The following is a 17,658-nucleotide window of genomic DNA, read 5'->3' as shown; positions in this document are numbered from 1 at the left end:
CTTTTATCACATCTACGCTCATCGGGTGCGCCTTTCTGTTCAGCTCCGGCCCCTCACAGCTCCCTTAATACAGTTTATATTTTTACTTTTTTGTAGGATCTGGCCAGGACTAACGGGGTGTTAGTCCTGGCGGGGTGCCCGGGCGCGCCTAGAGGGCGAGTTCACCGCCTGGCACTCTGGGCTAATCAGAGAGAAAGAACCATCTCGCGTTACCCTTCTCAGCACTAAACCTGTCCACCCTCCTCCCAGAAGTCTTCCCCGGCCTCCCAGGGAGCCGAAATCCTTCCGCATCGCCCAGCAGACCTCTAATGAGGCGTTCGGGGTAGTCCAACCCCACCCCGGGGGCTCAGCAGCAAAGCTCCGCCCCCCGCCAGCCCTGCCTCTCTACGCCTGCGCCCTTGGGATCGAGACTGGGCGTTCCGCATCCTCCGCCGGAAGACTTCACTATTCTCCCTTGGGGTTCAGCGAAGTTTGGACCTTTGGAACCTACTATTTTTATCAGGCTTTAATAAGACTTGATACTAAAGGGAAAAATGAAATCGGTTTATCTTTGGCTACGTTAATCCACGTTCTGTTTGGATTTACCCCTCACCCAAAATAATGGTACAGTCCCATATTAGCCCCGCCCCCTACCGCCGCCGCCCCGACGCTCGAGGTGAAGTGTCTTCCGTTCCGTCGTTGTCCTGTTGCTCCGGAGATAGATCCACGCCCCGGTCCACGCCTTCCCGGCGCGCTGAGCCTCCGCCGTTGCTAAGTGGCCTTGGATACCTGGCGGGGGGGATGCTGAGCGGAGTCAGGTGAAGATGGTGTTCACTGGGCCTCAGGTAAGAAGAGCTCCGGCTGTGATGGGCCAGCCGGGGCGTTGGGGCGGCCCGGGAGCTGGCGAACACTTCGCCGGACTTTCCGCGGGGCCTCTGGGACAATCTTATAGAAAATTGAGGTCTTTTGGGGTAAAGTAAACTAGAGGCGCGGATATAAGCCTGAATCCTTGCACTGGTTGAGTTTCCATCGTCTCCGTCTACGCGGAATTTCAGTCGTCCTGCTGAGTATGGAAAAGCATTGGACAAGGACCCGTAAGATCTTAGTCTCATCCCCTTTTCCTAGAATCCTGCTTTTCAGAATCTGCTCCACAGCAAAAATAATTAATGGCAAAAGTAGAAATATGTAAATTCCAGTAGTATTTATGATAGCAAAAAATTGAAAAGGTGCCCATGAAGGCAGTGGTTCAGTTCATTATGTAATAAGATTGTGCAACCACTGGCCTAATCATGAAGACTTCTTTCAGAAAACTTGAGAAAGCAGAATACAATATTGTGTATACACACTGAAAATGAACATGTGCATGGATGGAATGGAACATGAAAAGGTAGCTGCGGTAGGATGGGGGCATTTTTTTAACCTGACAAAAGTTAAACTGGAAGAATAAATATGTGAGACTAGCAAGGAAAATTATTTAAAAATTTAGAGTAATAAGGGGAATTAGCTCTCCAGTACCACCAGATATTATAACATTATAAGGCTACAATAATTAAAATAGTATGGAACTGAGCAGCAACTTACAGGCAGATAGAATATATAAAATTTGGAATAAGATCCAAATATTTGTAGGGATTTGTTACATAGGCAAGGTGGTATTTTATTTACTTATTGCACTGAATATATATTTATATATGTATATACATATACATATATACACACACACATATATTTTTTCAAGGTGGTGTTTTAAAATCAGCATTGAAAAGTTGGATTGACATCAGGCAGCTCTCTAGTAATTAAAAAAAATAACAAAATTCATTTAAACACCAAAATAAATTCCAAAAGGACCAAAATTTAAATCTTAAAAAAATGACATCATAAAAGTACTGCAAGAAAGCATTGTTTGTTGGATGTATTAATAATAATCTTTGCATGGCAAGAACTCTTCTATGTATGTCATGCAATCCAGAAGCCAGAAAGGAAAAGATTAATACTTTTAACTCTATAAAATTTAAAACCTTCTGTATGGCCTGCAAAATTCCACCAAACAAAACCAAACCAAAGAAGTTCCCATAAGTTAAGTCTAAAGACAAATCTGTGGAAGTATTTGTTTAATGATCAGTTAGAAAAATATTAAACCCAATAGAAAAATGAGCAGAGTACATGAACAAGAAAATCAGAAGAAATACTAGCGACCAATATAAACAGTGAAAGATGGTCATCTCACTAATTTCAAAGTGAGAATTAAAACAATAATGAGGTGTTTTTTTTTGCCTATCTTATTAGGAAAGATGAAAAATATTGGTTTTATGATTATATGGGAACAACTGTAATAGTATTAATGGAAGTAAAAATTAGTACAATTTTTTGGAGGGCAATTTGGGAATAATTTACTTTGCCATTCAGCAGGTAGGAATTATACAAATATGGAAAGAGCACAAAAACATCGTGTTCAAGGAGAATTGATGATTGTAGTATTGTTTTACTGGCGAAAATTTTGGGGGAAGAAACCCAAAATAGATGTCAATCTGTATGTAACTGGTTAAGTAAATTAGGGTACGTCAATAAAATGGAATACTATGCAGCAATTTTAAAAAATGTGGTAGAGCCATATGTACTGATATGGAAAGATGTGCAAGATACAAGGTTAGGTGAAAAAAGTGTGTTGTAAAATACCGCATATGACAAGATCCTACTTTGTAAATAAAACTATAAGTTGAGTGTATATAAAAAGAATCTAGAAGACTATACCCCACAGTTAACAGTAGTTAGCAGTGTTGGAAACAGTAGTTAGCAGGTTGGAAACATGGTCTCCCACAGAGATAGGGTGATGGCAGGGCAGGGCCATGGGAGTAGGTTGGTGGAAAGGCCAGGGCAACCAGGGGGTCAAAGTCAGGGTTCGCCTTAGGTTTCTGCAGCTATAATTATGCATTTCACTCTCAACCTTTGAGAATTGTAGGGATTCCCTAGCTAAGTTGCAGCTGCATACCCTTTCTCAGTAAATTAGAGGAAGTAGACTAGTCCTTTTGGGGTCTTTCTTTGGGAATATTGTTTATTGTTTCCCTTTTCCTAATCCTTTCTTTTTTTCCATAGGAAACCATGGAGAAAGAGCTGCGGAACACCATTCTTTTTAATGCATACAAAAAGGAAGTATTTACCACCAACAATGGCTATAAATCCATGCAGAAGAGACTTCGGAGCAATTGGAAGATTCAGAGGTGACCTCATGTATTGTTTTCTCTTCTAAGTAATAGTAATAACCTGCTGAGAAAACTGAAAGTCTTTATTTTCTTATGTACAGATTGTTCAGGTGGGAGGAGCTCAATTTAAAGATCATTCAGAAGTAAATCAATTATTATTAAAGCACCTCTTTTGAAAATTGGCAGTTCGCATATTATTAAGTTGTCCCCCAAATCACAAATAAAAAAATTACTCTAATTATACATAGGCAGTTTTTCAAGAGGTCACAGACTTTCTCCATATTTTAATTTGGGTCAGTTGTTCAGTTGAGAGAAAGGAAAAATGAGACTATTTCTTGGTTTGTGTGAGTGTATATAGTTTTTCTTAATGGGTAAGGATATAATCATACAAGTTAATGGTAGAGCTGATTGAATTAGTAGTTGGAAGACTTCTTTATACTGTAGCATAGTTTAATTTGGCTTATAGGAAGTATTTGAGAAGAGGCCAATGATTCTGGGGCAAACCTGCAGAGGGGATTCTCACTTTGGGAGAGAGGCTGGACTGGGTACCTCAAAATCCCTTCATCTCTGGGCCTCTATGGCCTCTCATTGCATACAGTCTAGAGGCTAAACTAGCTCATAAATTGGTTTAAATGATGGATCTAACCCTTGCTTTTAAAATCGTATTTGTAGCTTAAAAGATGAAATCACATCTGAGAAGTTAATTGGGGTGAAACTGTGGATTTCAGCTGGGCCAAGGGAAAAATTTACTGCAGCGGAGGTAAGAAATATCCATCAAGAAGAAATATGAGGAGATGGTTAGGAGCATGGGCTCTGAAATCCTGGATTTAAGTCACTTCGTCTCTCTCTTCATCACTGAGTTGTTGTGATGATTCAATGAGATAGTGCATGTAAAGTGCCAGACACATACTGCAGGCTAATTAAATACTAGCTGTGCTTCTTTGCCACGTTTTTGCTTTGAAATAAGAAAATTCCATTGAAAATTAAGCTGTTTTGTATTTCATGGAACAGACACAGAATAATAAATGTAAAACCAGGAACACAAATAACAAGTGTTGGCAAGAATGTGGAGAAATTAAAACCCTTGTGCACTGTTGGCGAAAACATAAAATGGTGCAGTCACTATGGAAAATGGTATGGTGGTTCCTCAAAATTAAAAATAGAATCGTTATCTGATCCAGCAATCCCACTTCTGGATATATATCCAAAAGAATTGAAAGCAGGATCTCGAAGAAATATTTGTGCACCCGTGTTTCTAGCAGCATTACTCGCAATAGCCAAAGGTGGAAGCAACCCAAGTGTCCACCAACATGGGTAAACAAAATGTGGTGTAATACATACAATAAATTATATTATTCAGCCTTACAAAGGAAGGCAATTCTGATACATGTTACAAGGTGCGTGATGACCGAGGATATTATGCTCAGTGAAATAAGCTAGTCACAAAAAGACAAATACTGTATGATTCCATTTATATGATGTGCTTAGAGTAGTCCAATTAATAGAGAAAAAATTAGAATGGTAGTTGCCAGGGGCTGGAGGGAAGAGGGAAATGCCAAGTGTTGTTTAAAGGATATAGCTTTAGTTTTGCAAGATGAAAAGAGTTTTGTAGATTGGTTTCACAACTATATGAATATATTTAACACTGCTGAACTGTACACTTAAAAATGGTTAAGATGGTAAATTTTATATTATGTGTATTTTATGACAATTAGAAAAACAAAAAACCCATAACACAGCAAGAGCCTTTCCCATAGAGAGTTGGAAGTGCCTTGGTGCTCAGGGAGGGTTGTGGGGAGTAGGGAGGCCGAGGCAGGGTGGGCCAGTGTGGTCCTTAGACTGAAGCCTTAGTCCAAGGTCTCCTGCTCTTACTTTGGGTGGGGCCATGAGGAAGAGGTCCACAGGGGAGCATTTCTATTGCCTTTTTTTTCTCAGCCTGATTGCAAGGCCACCTCATCTGGGAAGAGCATGGAGAGAGATGTAACTGTTTGATCAGGTTGAGAGAAGGAGTAGGCCTTACCATTGGGAAGGTGGAGGTGACCAGCTACCCTACCCAATGAGACCCTGGGAGATGTTTACACAGCAGGCAGTGGACTTCAAAGGAATCCTTTATTACTTGCTGGGCTTTGGCCTAAAACTCTAATATAGTTTCTCCCCACCTCCCTTCTCTACCTGGGGAAGACAGAGAGGTGACCGGGTCTTTGCCAAAGAGCAAGCAGCCTCAGGCAAATGAGAGCATCCAGAGAGGGTCGGAGACCAGTGCTTGGGGACACTCGGCAATGCCTGGAGACGTGTGGTTGTCAGGAGAGGGTAGGTGCAATTGGCATCTAGTAAGTAGACACCAGGGATGTTGTTGAATGGAGGAGACCTGTGAGCTTCCATTAGCCAATAGTTTTCCACTTTGGGTTTGCTGTCCAGATAGTTGACTTGGAAAGTGTCAATTCATTTGGATTATTTTGGAGCTTTATGTTTTAACACAACCTTGGAAATCCCACGTAGTAAATTTTATATTATCTTACACACATGTATATTTAAGTGCCTTACAGATTTTAAGTGTTTATTTTTCAGCCAGCTAAGATCTTATTCATAGTGTTTTGGACACAAGTCTTTTGGGTGTATTTATAGATTTTTGTGTGTGTGTGTGTAGTTGGAAGTCCTGAAGAAATTCCTTGATGGCGGTGGAGATATCCTTGTGATGCTAGGAGAGGGTGGGGAATCCAGATTTGACACCAATATTAACTTTCTCCTAGAAGAATATGGAATCATGGTTAATAATGGTAAGTAGTGGTATTATTTTAATATGGGCCTGATAGTACAATGGGAAAAGCCCTGGGATGTGAGGGCCCAGGGTCCAGCATTCTGGCCTCACCAGAGTCTGCACCTTCTGGGCCTAGGCTTCTTCCACTTGTAAAAGGAGAGGAATTGGGACAGAGTTCCAGGGTTCCTTTCAGGTCAAGGTTTTATGCGTCCACAATATCAGACCTATTTCTTATCTAAAATGCACCTTCCTCTCTTTTCCCCTTAAAGATGCTGTGGTTAGAAATGTGTATTATAAGTATTTCCATCCTAAAGAAGCTCTAGTTTCCAATGGAGTCTTGAATAGGTAAGCATGTTGAAAGCAGAAATGTCGTTACAAATGATTCTCCTCTTTCCTACATGAATCTTCCCTCCGCTCTTCTCACATAGTCTTTTCACTGGCCCTTCTTCCTTTGTCCTTTCCTTTCCTTTTTGTTTTATTTTATTATGTTATCATTTTAGTTTATTATATCCTCATCCATCAAATTATATTCCTCTCATCCTTTGACACCTTACCCCCCACCGTCACCATTTTGTCAGAATACATTCTGCTCCAAGCAACAGAAAACCCTACTCAAATGGGATTAAACAATAAAGAGATGTTATTGATTCATGTAATTGAAAAGCCTAGAAATAGGACAGGCTTTGGATCTGGATTGACTGAAAATTCATGATGTCATCAGCGTTCCAATGCTATTTCTCTGTAATTCTCTTGGCTCTGCTCTTCTGTGTGTGTGGGCTGAATAGTTCTGACAGTTCCCAGATTCACATCCCCACGCCGCACCGTCTGGGGCAAGACCGTGCCTTCGTCCCAGCAAGAGGCGTCCTGAGATTTGCTCTGTTTGAGCTGGCCGAGGCCACTTGCCCACCTCAAACTGGTCACTGTGGCAGAGGGCAGAGAATGTCTTGATGTCATAGCAAGGTCATATTCTTCACTCCTGGAGCCTGGGATAAAGTCAATTTTTTTGTTTTTGTTTTCTGATCCTCTGGATCCTAGCGGCTTTGGGCAAGTGGGAAATGAGTGTAGAAGGGGAACAACACCGTCAGGTGACCTCTGAGCTTTTCCCTCTATTCAAAGGATTCATTCCACGCTTGAACTTGCTACATGCCAGGCACTTCGCTGGGTCTGACGATACAGAGTCTAGAGTACAAGACTAGAACGTGGGTTTAGTATGTGGACCCTGCCGTCAGGACTCAAGCAAGAGGAACTGATCCTTATATTTTAATGTTAACTTGACAAACTTCCCAAAAGAGGTGTGGGGTGTCGGTGTACCTTTATTTAATTTTTAAGCATTGTATCTTGAACGGGTCTGCAAAGTCCTTGCTTCTAGTTCATACTATTAATGAATGGAGTGTGAAATTCCTACACTTTTTTGTTTACTAGATTTTAATTTTTTTCTTCAAGGGAAATTAGCCGAGCTGCAGGGAAGGCCGTGCCTGGAATCATTGATGAGGAGAGCAGTGGAAACAATGCTCAGTGAGTGTGTTTTCTGAGGCCACCTGAAAAGGATGGCTTTGTCAGTTTGAAGAGTTTTCTTTTTCCAAATGAAGAGTTTTTGATTACAGAAGCAATTCTCACCCCAAAACCAATTAGAACAGTTCAAAAGGAAGAAAATAGAAGCCCTCCATTGTAAATCTATGCCAAAGTTAACAGTATGGTGTTTAGGTTTCTAGATTTTTTTTTTCATATATAAAAATGAAACCTTATCCTTTTAATGACTGCATAAAATTAGATGCGTCTTGATTTATCTAACCTGTCTTCTATTATTAGAACATTTAGGTAGTTGATGATGTTTCGCTTTAGTAATACCACGTAACATTTATCAAGCACTTACTATGTGACAGGCATGTATTACCTCATTTAATCCTCAGCAATCCTATAAGGTTATAAACAGGATAACGGAGAGGTTAATTACCCAAGCCCACTTGACAAATGTCAAAACTTAGTTTCAAACCTTGGCAGTCTGCTCCATATTGTTACTATAAACAGTTTGATATTTGTTGTAAATAACAAAGCAAAAAGTAAACATCTTTGTATGTACAATTTTTGTACACTGGTGCTAATATTTTAGTAGTTTAGATTCTTAGCATTGGAATTTCAGGGTCAAAGTCTTCCAATTGATGCTTTGTCAAATGTGATACATTGCCAGATCGCCCTCCTGGCTGTTTGTAGCCCTTTCCATCCCTCTGAACACACCCCTTTTTCTTCTCTTGTCAGCATGGAGTATTCTGGTGAAAATGACATCTCTTTATTTTAACTTGCATTTCTTATTATTAGTGAGTGGGATGGCCTTTAAAGTCTGTTGGCTGATTGTATTTCTTCTGTGAATTTCCTGTTCATTGCTGTTTGCCCATTTTTCTATTGATGGTATGTCTTTTCTTACTTATAAGACCTCCAGGCGTTGCAAATATTTTTCCTCATTTACCTTTTTACTTTGGGGTATTTTGCCCCATAGAAGTTGAATGTCTTTATGTAGTTAAAACATATTACAAAGCTATGGTGATTAAAGTAATGTGGTACTAATGCATAAATAGTGAAAAATGAGACAACTTAGAATCAGACCCAAAATATATATGGAGGTGGGGGTTATTAGTGTATAGTAAAACTGACCTTTCAAATTACTGAGGAATGGGTAGCATCATTTTGGCTAACCATTTGGAAAGACATTTCCATTTTCACACCACACCCCAAAATATATTTCAGATGGATTAAAATTCTAAATATTAAAAATAAAACCATAGAAGTACTAAAAGAAAACAGGTGAGTATTTTACAATCTCAGAGTAGGGAAGAGCTTTCTTAGTATGAAACCAAGGAAAGTCATACTGGGGAAAAATGTATAGCAACATATATCATAGAGTTAACACTTTGACTTAAGTCTTGAGTCAACCTAAGTCTTGAGCTTTGTATTAGCTCATCCAGTTGTAGATAAAAGAACTGTGGACTTGGAGTTAAGAGGAGGAGTTAGAGGTTCCCGATTTCATGTCCTACTTGCAGGGCGACCCAGGGTAAAGTGAGTCACTCTTAGCTTCTGTTTCCATGTCTGTGTAATGGGGACAATAGTAATCGTACAAAGTTGTTGAGACACTCCAGTGAGGTGATACTTGTGGAGGTGCCTTGTGAGTGAGGTGTAAGGCCCAGGACCTTTCCTGCTGTTGGCGTTATTACCTTGTCAGTAATTGCAGTGAAGGGCAAGTGGCTGGTTATTTGTTTCCTGGGTCCTCGGGAAGCAGCACAGCTTCCTGGTAACCTTTGAGATTCTCCTCGCCAGTCCTGCTTTGTGCTTGGAAATATCTTGGCCTATTGGAGTCTCAGATGGTCATGTCCCTTTTTCCCTCTCTTCCTCTGCTGTAGCCACACAGATTTTGTTTCCAGTCCTTAAATATGCTAAGCTTGTTCTCACCTTAGGGTCTTTACATATCTGTGCCCTTTTCCAGGAAGGCTCTTTCCCAAACTTTTTGCCCCGCTAATCTTATTCATTCAGATGTGGTTTGTAACAGGAGTGGATGAGACTTTACTGAAGGGATAGGGAAAACTAACACTGGAAGGAAATAATTTTAACTTAAGCTATCAAGAATTTTCTCATGGCCCAAAGGAAAAGGGAAATTAAAATGTTTATAAGCGACTCCTCAGGCCCACCCCCCGAGTTTCTAACTTTATGCTCTGGTTTTAAGATTCCTGTTTCCCTTCATTCGGAGAGCATGTTCTTCAAACAACTACCTTTGCAAAGCTCCGTCTTTCTTTCAGTGAAACCCTAACTCCTCCTGCATGGGTTGGCCTCACCCAGGATCTGCGCCCTTTCCTTGCCTGCCTCTACCCCACCCCCTTCCCAGGAGCACTTTGCCCAAGTTAGACTGATTTGCTCAAGATACTCTAAGTCTTCGTCAGGACAGTGGAGAGTAGAGGAGGGACCCCAAGGCAGGTCTGTGTACAAGTGTCCGATGTCAGGTCGATACATGCCTCTGTTCCTGTAAGCACTCAACTAGTAAATGCCCTTCGAATGACAGACACTCATTCTTAGTGGCAGCACCAGTCAAATCAATGAGGAAGAGGCAAATGTTCACCTCGAAGCCATTCTTATACACAGCAGGTTCACGTGTAGCTCTAGTTCAGTTCTTCCATGAGGCGTCCTCTTCCTCCCCATCCATAGGGGCTCCTGTAGTTCTCCCACTTATCATTACTTACACGTATTATTGGAAATTGTTAATTTATGTTCCTGTTTCTTAAAATGCTTATTAAACTTGGAGTTAGAGTTACACCAAATTTTCAGTGAATAAATCAAAGCTTAGAGGAATTCTATGTTTGATGATGGATGAACTGCTTAAGAACCACTGAGATTATCTTTAAATTATCTTTATTCATTAAAAAAAATTTTTTTTAATTTGAATGTTTCTTTACTTTCTTACAGGGCTCTTACCTTTGTCTATCCTTTTGGTGCCACATTGAGTGTCATGAAACCAGCAGTGGCTGTTCTGTCCACAGGCTCTGTCTGTTTCCCGCTTAACAGACCCATTCTGGCTTTCTATCACTCGAAGGTACAGTCTTTCTTAGATATGTTATTTATTGTTTTTTTTTCTTTTTCAATTATAATTGACATTCAGTATTATTTTATTAGTTTTTGGTGTACCGCACAGTGGTTAGACATTTATGTAATTTATGAAGTGATTCCTCCAATAAATCTGGTATCCACCTGACACCATACACAGTTATTACAGTGTTATTTTTATTGAAATAGTAAAAACGACTTTACCATTTCCAGTGGAATTTCATGTATTTTCTCATTGGTCTTCAAAGCAGTTCTGCGAAGTAGGATTTCAATTATCTACATTTGACTGATGGGGAGAATCGATGGAGTCAGGGCCTAACCCTGGCTCTTACCATTCTAAATCCACAGCTTTTCCACTATAGCATGAAGCTACCTGGATCATAACTCTTAAAATAGCTTTATATCCCATCTGACTACGGGCTCTCCCTCAGTGAAAGGGACTCTGTTCAGGGAAAGGTCAAGTTAACAGACTCACCAAATTGCACAGAACTGTGCAGCTGTTATTTTAGATGATCCCAGGGCAACAGATCAGAAGAGGGCTTTGTCCAGTTCTCATCCTGGAAACCCCACAAAATATGGGACCAGGTGGTCCCATTGAACACAGCCCTCCTCATCATGACCCAGCTTTTCCACTGCCTTTTCAGTTCAGGTTTTGCTGAATTTACCTTAATCTGCCCATCAAGATGGAGAACCCACCAGCTGACCTCTTAGTTTTTCTCCAGAGACCTAGATGTCTCTAATTCCTCACACACTGTTTTTTCTTTGTGGGACCTAGGTATTACCTTTTCCTCCCATATTTAAAAGCTCTGACGTCGTGTTATTATGAAGTAAATAAATGTCTATGCTATGTTTGGAAGATGATATTTAGACAAAATTCATATAGCTATTATGATAGTTATTCCCAAACAGCTGGAAATCTTGTTTTAAAATTAAAGTATTATTAAATGATTCAAGATTTGGTTTACATGAAGTGTCAGTTTATAAGCACACAAGTAATGAGACGGGGACCTCTGGTAGTTGAACATTAGAACTATAATTATTTGATGTTTTAACTGCACACAGAGATTTTACCTGGCTTAATCAGTGGATTTTTATGGAGCGTCTGTTGGGTACAGAATTCTGTGTTAAGTGTCATGATCCTTCTAGAACTCAGAAGTTTATCATCTGCCCATCACCTGCCATTTAAGGCCCATTGTGTCCTCCTCACAGGCCTTCAGTCCTGCCTTATAAACACTGTCTTTCACAGAGGTGGTCGCCTGTCACTCCGAAGCTTGAGAGATGAACCAGTAGAGCGAGGGCCATTGTCCACCTTTTGGAAACCATGAGCAGGCACTGGCAAGCGCTGGGGTGGTGGTGTGGGGTTTCTGCCTCCTCGGAGGGCCATTCACTGAGCCTATCATGAACCTTTCTAGGTCTTTGGTTTACTGGGGTAGACGTGTTAATATTGAAGGGCCAAATCGATCCTTGAGTGAACATACTCTTACTTAATTGGAACAAATTATAGACAAATGCAGGAAAAGAAAGCCAAAGACAATGGTAGAATCTCTGTCAGGACAGAATAAAAGGATTAAAGGAAGATCTGTAATCTATTTGAAATAAATGAGGTAAGGAAAAGAAGATAAAGAACAGAAACAATAAGCCTAACTGTCGTAGTCGTGAGAAAGCAAAGTCCTTTACTCTCTCTTCCCTTCCTGTATTTATTTACATGTGTGGATTCAGATCACAGCCGAATTCATTCAGTCACTTGCCCTTTCTGTAGAATTCCACCCAACTCACTTCCTGTCCTCAGTAACATCTATTTTCAGTAGTGATGGTATAGTAATAGTATTACTTTTCCTATGAAGCATTTGCTTTTAGTGTAGTATAAGTCAAAGAAAGTTTATTTGCAAATTTTGTTTTATTTATGGAATTCGTGTTTGCATCTCTTGACATCTCTGGCTTAGGTGTACTTCTGTCCTAGTGCCACCATAACTGTGCCTGTTCCTTGTGTGTGACGCTGCTAGAAAAACTGCTTTCATTTTGTATTTTTAATATTGTACTGTCTTTTTTCATTATATAATAAAAGTAATATGTGCTCCTTGTAGAAAAATTGAAAAATGCAGAGAGGAAAACAAGAACGCTTCGCACTGCGCTACTCTGAGGCAGCCCAGGCTGATGTTTTGATCATTTTCTCCCACTTTTGCTTGTGCTTCATTTTTGTTTATTTGCCTTACAAGCTTTCAACTAGGATAGCTGTAAAATGTATAGTGTACTTTTCCCCCTACATGTTACTGAAAACTCGTTGTAATATATAATTTAATAGTTGGAGGAGGTTGCATTATTCGTCACCATTTTTTTTGTAGTTGAACATTTGGACTTATTTCTAATTTTTTGTGATTATGACTATCAAACAGTACATAGAATTTTTTTATATTTCAAACGGCTTTTTTGCACTTGTTGAGAGTTTCAGCAACAATGTGTGAAAGAACTTATTTCACTGAAACCTGATCAACACTGTTTGTAGTCATTTTTTTCATATTTAATAATCTAATAGGCAAAAATACTTTGTTTTGATTTGTTTAAAATTACTAATATTAAATTTGTTTTATTAACCAGTTATTTCTTTTATGAATTTATCATGCTCGAGGCTTAGTTTCCTGTTTGGGTCTTAGTTAAATACTTGTAAATGTCTTTAACTCTGTGAATTATCTTTGGATTTATCTTTTTTTTCCCTTTAAGGTCATGATCTTCATTCATAAGATAACTAACCATGGGACAATGCTATAGAACCAATTCATAAGGCTTTTTGTTACAGTCAAATAGAATATAGAAGTGTCTACAATGAGAAGCAGATTGGAATGTGGTTATTATAGTTGATACTTCTAGATTGTTAAAATCCTGATGAGAATCGACACATTCGTATATAAGACAGTTGCTCACGTGATTGTGATCAGTGTTTGGGGACTAGGATGCATGCAGTGTGTTTTAGGATCTGAGCCTCTGACCCTGCTTTGTCATCGACAGAACCAAGGTGGGAAGCTGGCAGTGCTTGGCTCATGTCACATGTTCAGTGACCAATATTTGGATAAAGAAGAAAACAGCAAAATCATGGTAAGCTTTCCTATTTCGTCCTATTAATGTATAATGTGTCAGTACGATTTTCATATCATTTAAAAAAATACTGCCAAGTTCATCTATTCATTTAAAACCAGCTGTTCAGAGCCCATTATGAGCCAGTCACTAAGAATATAAAGTTGGCTCAGGCATAGTCTGTACTTTGAGACTATATGGCACAATGAGGGAGCGCATGAGAGACAGAGAAGTAAATTGAGAAGGATGTGACGAGCATTTCTAAGCATGCAAGCTTGGGGTGGAAGCCGACCGTGGGGAAGTGGGGAAGAGCAAGCCCAGCCATGGCCTTGTGTGTAAAGCCCAGGAGCTTGAACTTTCTGCGAAAGCCACGGGGATCTCTTGTACGGTGCTCAGCACCCCTGGGCATAATCAGATCTGTGTTTTAGAAAGACCCCTCTGTCAGGCATATGGAAGGTGGGAAGGAGGAGGAGCCTGGAGCCAGTCAGGATTAGGAGGCTGGGGGAGTCAGCCAGGCAAGAAGGAACAAGGGCCTGAAGGAAGGTAGTGAAGGTGTGAAAGAGGGGAGGGGCTGGTGGGCAAGAGTGGTATTTAGACGCGGTTATGGTAGGCCTGGTCACTGATTGATGTGGGGAATGAGGTACAGGCATTGCAATTGCTAGTCAGAATAGTGTGAAGGCAACGTGTCTTGTGAAGGATGATAGACCATGCGAAGCTATACATCAGTGCCATTCCAGTGAGTCACTTGCCGAGGAAGAAGTTCCCACTGAGCTTTCTCATTTAATGAAATAAAGTCCTTCAGCCTTGGAGACCTAGAAGCCTTCAAGGCTCTATGTGTTGGGAGATTGATTAAGTTCTTGTTTCTGTGGAATCCACATGAAGTTCCAGTGTCACTAGACATATTCTGGAGGGATCTAGATGTATTCTACTTTTTAAGTTCTGTCATCAGCACATTGAACGGGATTGCGTTGGGACTGGGAACGTTTTAATAAATGCTGGCTTGTGATTAGAGGTTAGAGTGCCCTAAGATAATACATTTCCGATAATAAAAGTGGCAGGATTGTGAGGAAAGCTGAAGTTTTCATATGATTTCATAAAGAGAAGGGTGATTACCCTTATCCAAATCACTGGTTTTGTCTTTTTTCCTTTATCACTTTTCCTTGATTGATTTAATTCTCTATTCCTTCCTTCAGCTTTCTCACATAACCAAGTGTCTGATCCGGTTTATTTTTTTAAATCCAGGATGTTGTTGTCCAGTGGCTCACAACAGAAGACATCCACCTAAACCAGATTGATGCTGAGGACCCAGAGGTAGGAGGTTGTGAGTCGTTAAAAAACTTTTAAATGAAGAACGGGTCCAGCTTCCCTCAGCATCACTTCTAATAGTTGCAAAGGAATGTGTATCTCTTACTTCACTTTATCTGTAAGACAGAGATGGACAGAAGTGATGCTTTTTGGGGAGATGAAGGCCACGCTGTAAAAAATAATAAATCAATAAATTATATAATTATTCGTAGAATTAATTGGGGTGGGACTCTATCTATCTATCTATCTATCTATCTATCTATCTATCTATCTATCATCTATCTATCATCTATCTATCTATCTATCATAACTAGAATTTAAAATATGTTCCCTGACCCAAACTTTCACAGTCAGTATCTATGGAGAAATACTTCTTTCAGAAATATGAAGGATATAAAAATAATTTTTCATGAAGAAACAAGATCATCGGAATGTAAGTTTTAAACTGTAATTTTGTTGCCTTTGGGAATAACGACCCTAAAGGCATTGGATAATATTTATCAGACTAGGGAAGGTCAGGAAGCCAGTGCCGGATTAGGAACCAAGACCTTGCGCTCTAGTCCTGCTCCACTGCTTGCCCTTGGACCTTGAGGAGGTTATTTCTGAACTTTGTTCATCCTGACCTTTTCTCTAGGGGGCACTACTGCCTGTGTTCTCTGCCTTACAGGTTGAGTGTGAGGCCTAAATGCATAGATGTAAATTTACTTATTAAACTAAAAGGTGTAAAAAGTACTATATGTCTATAAGACTTTAAAAAAACTTTTTGTAGTTATTATATATCGGGCACTGTGTATCTTATACTTCCACAGAAATCATCTCATTTAAGCCTCATAGCAGCCCTGGGAGGTAGATGGTCTTATTCCCATTTTATAGATGAGAAAATGGAGATTCTGCAAGATTGCAGTATGTCCAGATATCAAGCAAGTGCAGAGCCAGGACCCAAACCCAGGCCTTCTGAGTCAAGTGTACTCATTCTGCAATCGCTTCTCTGTTTCTTAACCCCTGAAATGTCAGGAAAATGATTTCCTGGCTAGGGACAGCAGGGGGTGCGTGAGAAGGCAGTGAGAACTGGTGGCCTCCTGCCTGCTTCCTCCCTCAGCTGAGGACATGGCCTCCAGGGGCTGACTTGAGTTCGGAAACAGGAGCGCCCCATGTCTAAAGTACTCCTGTATATGGAAGCATTAAGTATATAGCTCTTTTGCTTAAATTCCTCCTGAAAAGTGATGTGAACCCCCAAAATAAAAGAACTGGGTACAGCCAGGAATTCGCTTTTCAGATCTCACAGGACCCAGCCCTGAGTGGACGGATCTTTGGCAGCTGCCACTCCTAGTCAGTGTCGTGGATCGAGGGAAGCAGCAGTAAGGCACGCTGCATCTCCTCCTGTTCTGTGTGGCTACCTTGCTGTTGCTAAGTTTCTGTCAGTCTTGTTTTCTAACTGAGGAAACTGAAGTAAGTAAATTCTTCAGGGTCCCCGCCAAGCCACTTTAACTCCCACTCCGGCTGATTCCGGAGCCTGTGCCTTTTCTCTGTTGTTCACTGTCCACCACGTGCGACACTGGACTGGTGCAGAAGGGAAGCAGCAGTAGAAAGGCAGAGGGATGTAGGGTTGTGAAAGCCTGGCTCTAAAACCGGGCAGTTTCACGTGTCTTCCAGATGTGAGACCTGGTGAAAAATGTCCTTTGTATTGTAAGGCTTTGGAAAGTAAAAGGCTGGATCCAGTAGCATTGCAAAGTAAATTCTGAAAACCTGAACTTCCTCTGTTTTCAGATCAAATCTTGTTCTATCCGAACAGGTTTCAAACCCAGACAATACAGCGCAGTTTCAAATGGTACTTAAAGACAATGGTAGCTCAATAGTCAAAGGGATTTACGTAACAAGTTTTAACCTCAGAATCTGCTAGGAAGTTGTGAAAACCAGTGGTGGGGGGAGGACTTTTATGTTTCTGTCTGGCCACCTAAGGTCTTGATGGTTTTCTGAACTCGGAGTCTGTAGCAGGCCTCTGTGCAGAGATGAGAGTCAGCCTCTGGGCCGCTGGTGTTGCTGGGTCCATTGCTGATCTCTGTGCTATGTTCTGGGTGTCCTGGCACAGCCCTAGCCCTTGTCGTCACTCTCACCTCAGCCCCCTGTCACCTCAGAGGGTCGAAGCCTCTAAAACAGCTCAATATTACAGGGAAGAGCAGTTACTTGTTTATCCTTCTTTCTTGTCTATGAAAGCATTTGAGGATTGAGGGAGTTTTTAGCCCTCGGGATATGGAAAAAAGCAAGCCGGTTTGTCTTGACTTCTTACTTCTGTAATTCTCAAGCATGTCTCCTCAAGTGCTGGCACTAGGGAATGTGGACCAGTATGTCGCAGGTGACTTCAGACAGATTTTTAAACTATGACCGAGTTGACCTTGTCAGAACTGAAAGCTAAGTGTAGTTCAAGGGGCAATTAGGAATAAAGTTCTTGTTGCCAGCATGCTTTTATTTAAATCCAAACACTTTTTTTTTTTTGAATAGGGACTGCATTCACATAGCTTGGCATGCCCAGTGAACGTCTGCCTTCTCTTTCCCCAGCCACTTTGACCCCCTCCCCACTGACAGCAATCTTAGCAGTTTCTCATACATTCTTCCAGAAGTACCTTATACATACGTAAGGAAATACGGATGTGTACCCTCTATTTCCCCCTTGTTTTACACAAATGCTACTATGTACAGTGTGTGTAGACACTGTCCAGCACCTTACTTTTTAAAATTACCAATATACCTTGGAGATGTTTCCAT

General features: G+C 40.6%; 1 protein-coding gene across 1 annotated transcript in view; it reads left to right on the top strand.

Annotated features, from left to right (window-relative positions):
• Positions 1–408: 408 nt before the first annotated feature.
• IFT52 (intraflagellar transport 52) overlaps positions 409–17,658 on the top strand; it is a 26,403-nt gene continuing 9,153 nt past the window's right edge. Inside the window, exons 1-9 of the mRNA XM_019748786.3 lie at positions 409–824; positions 3,073–3,197; positions 3,852–3,939; positions 5,827–5,956; positions 6,207–6,282; positions 7,381–7,452; positions 10,384–10,510; positions 13,525–13,611; positions 14,833–14,901. Coding sequence (XP_019604345.1) covers positions 804–824; positions 3,073–3,197; positions 3,852–3,939; positions 5,827–5,956; positions 6,207–6,282; positions 7,381–7,452; positions 10,384–10,510; positions 13,525–13,611; positions 14,833–14,901 — 795 coding nt within the window. The 5' untranslated portion in view covers positions 409–803. The remainder of the gene's footprint in view (positions 825–3,072; positions 3,198–3,851; positions 3,940–5,826; positions 5,957–6,206; positions 6,283–7,380; positions 7,453–10,383; positions 10,511–13,524; positions 13,612–14,832; positions 14,902–17,658) is intronic.

This window comes from Rhinolophus sinicus, chromosome 13 (genome assembly GCF_057876585.1).
Source record: "Rhinolophus sinicus isolate RSI-liver-muscle chromosome 13, RSI-T2T, whole genome shotgun sequence".
NCBI lineage: Eukaryota > Metazoa > Chordata > Mammalia > Chiroptera > Rhinolophidae > Rhinolophus > Rhinolophus sinicus.
This window is presented reverse-complemented; position numbering and strand designations above follow the sequence as displayed.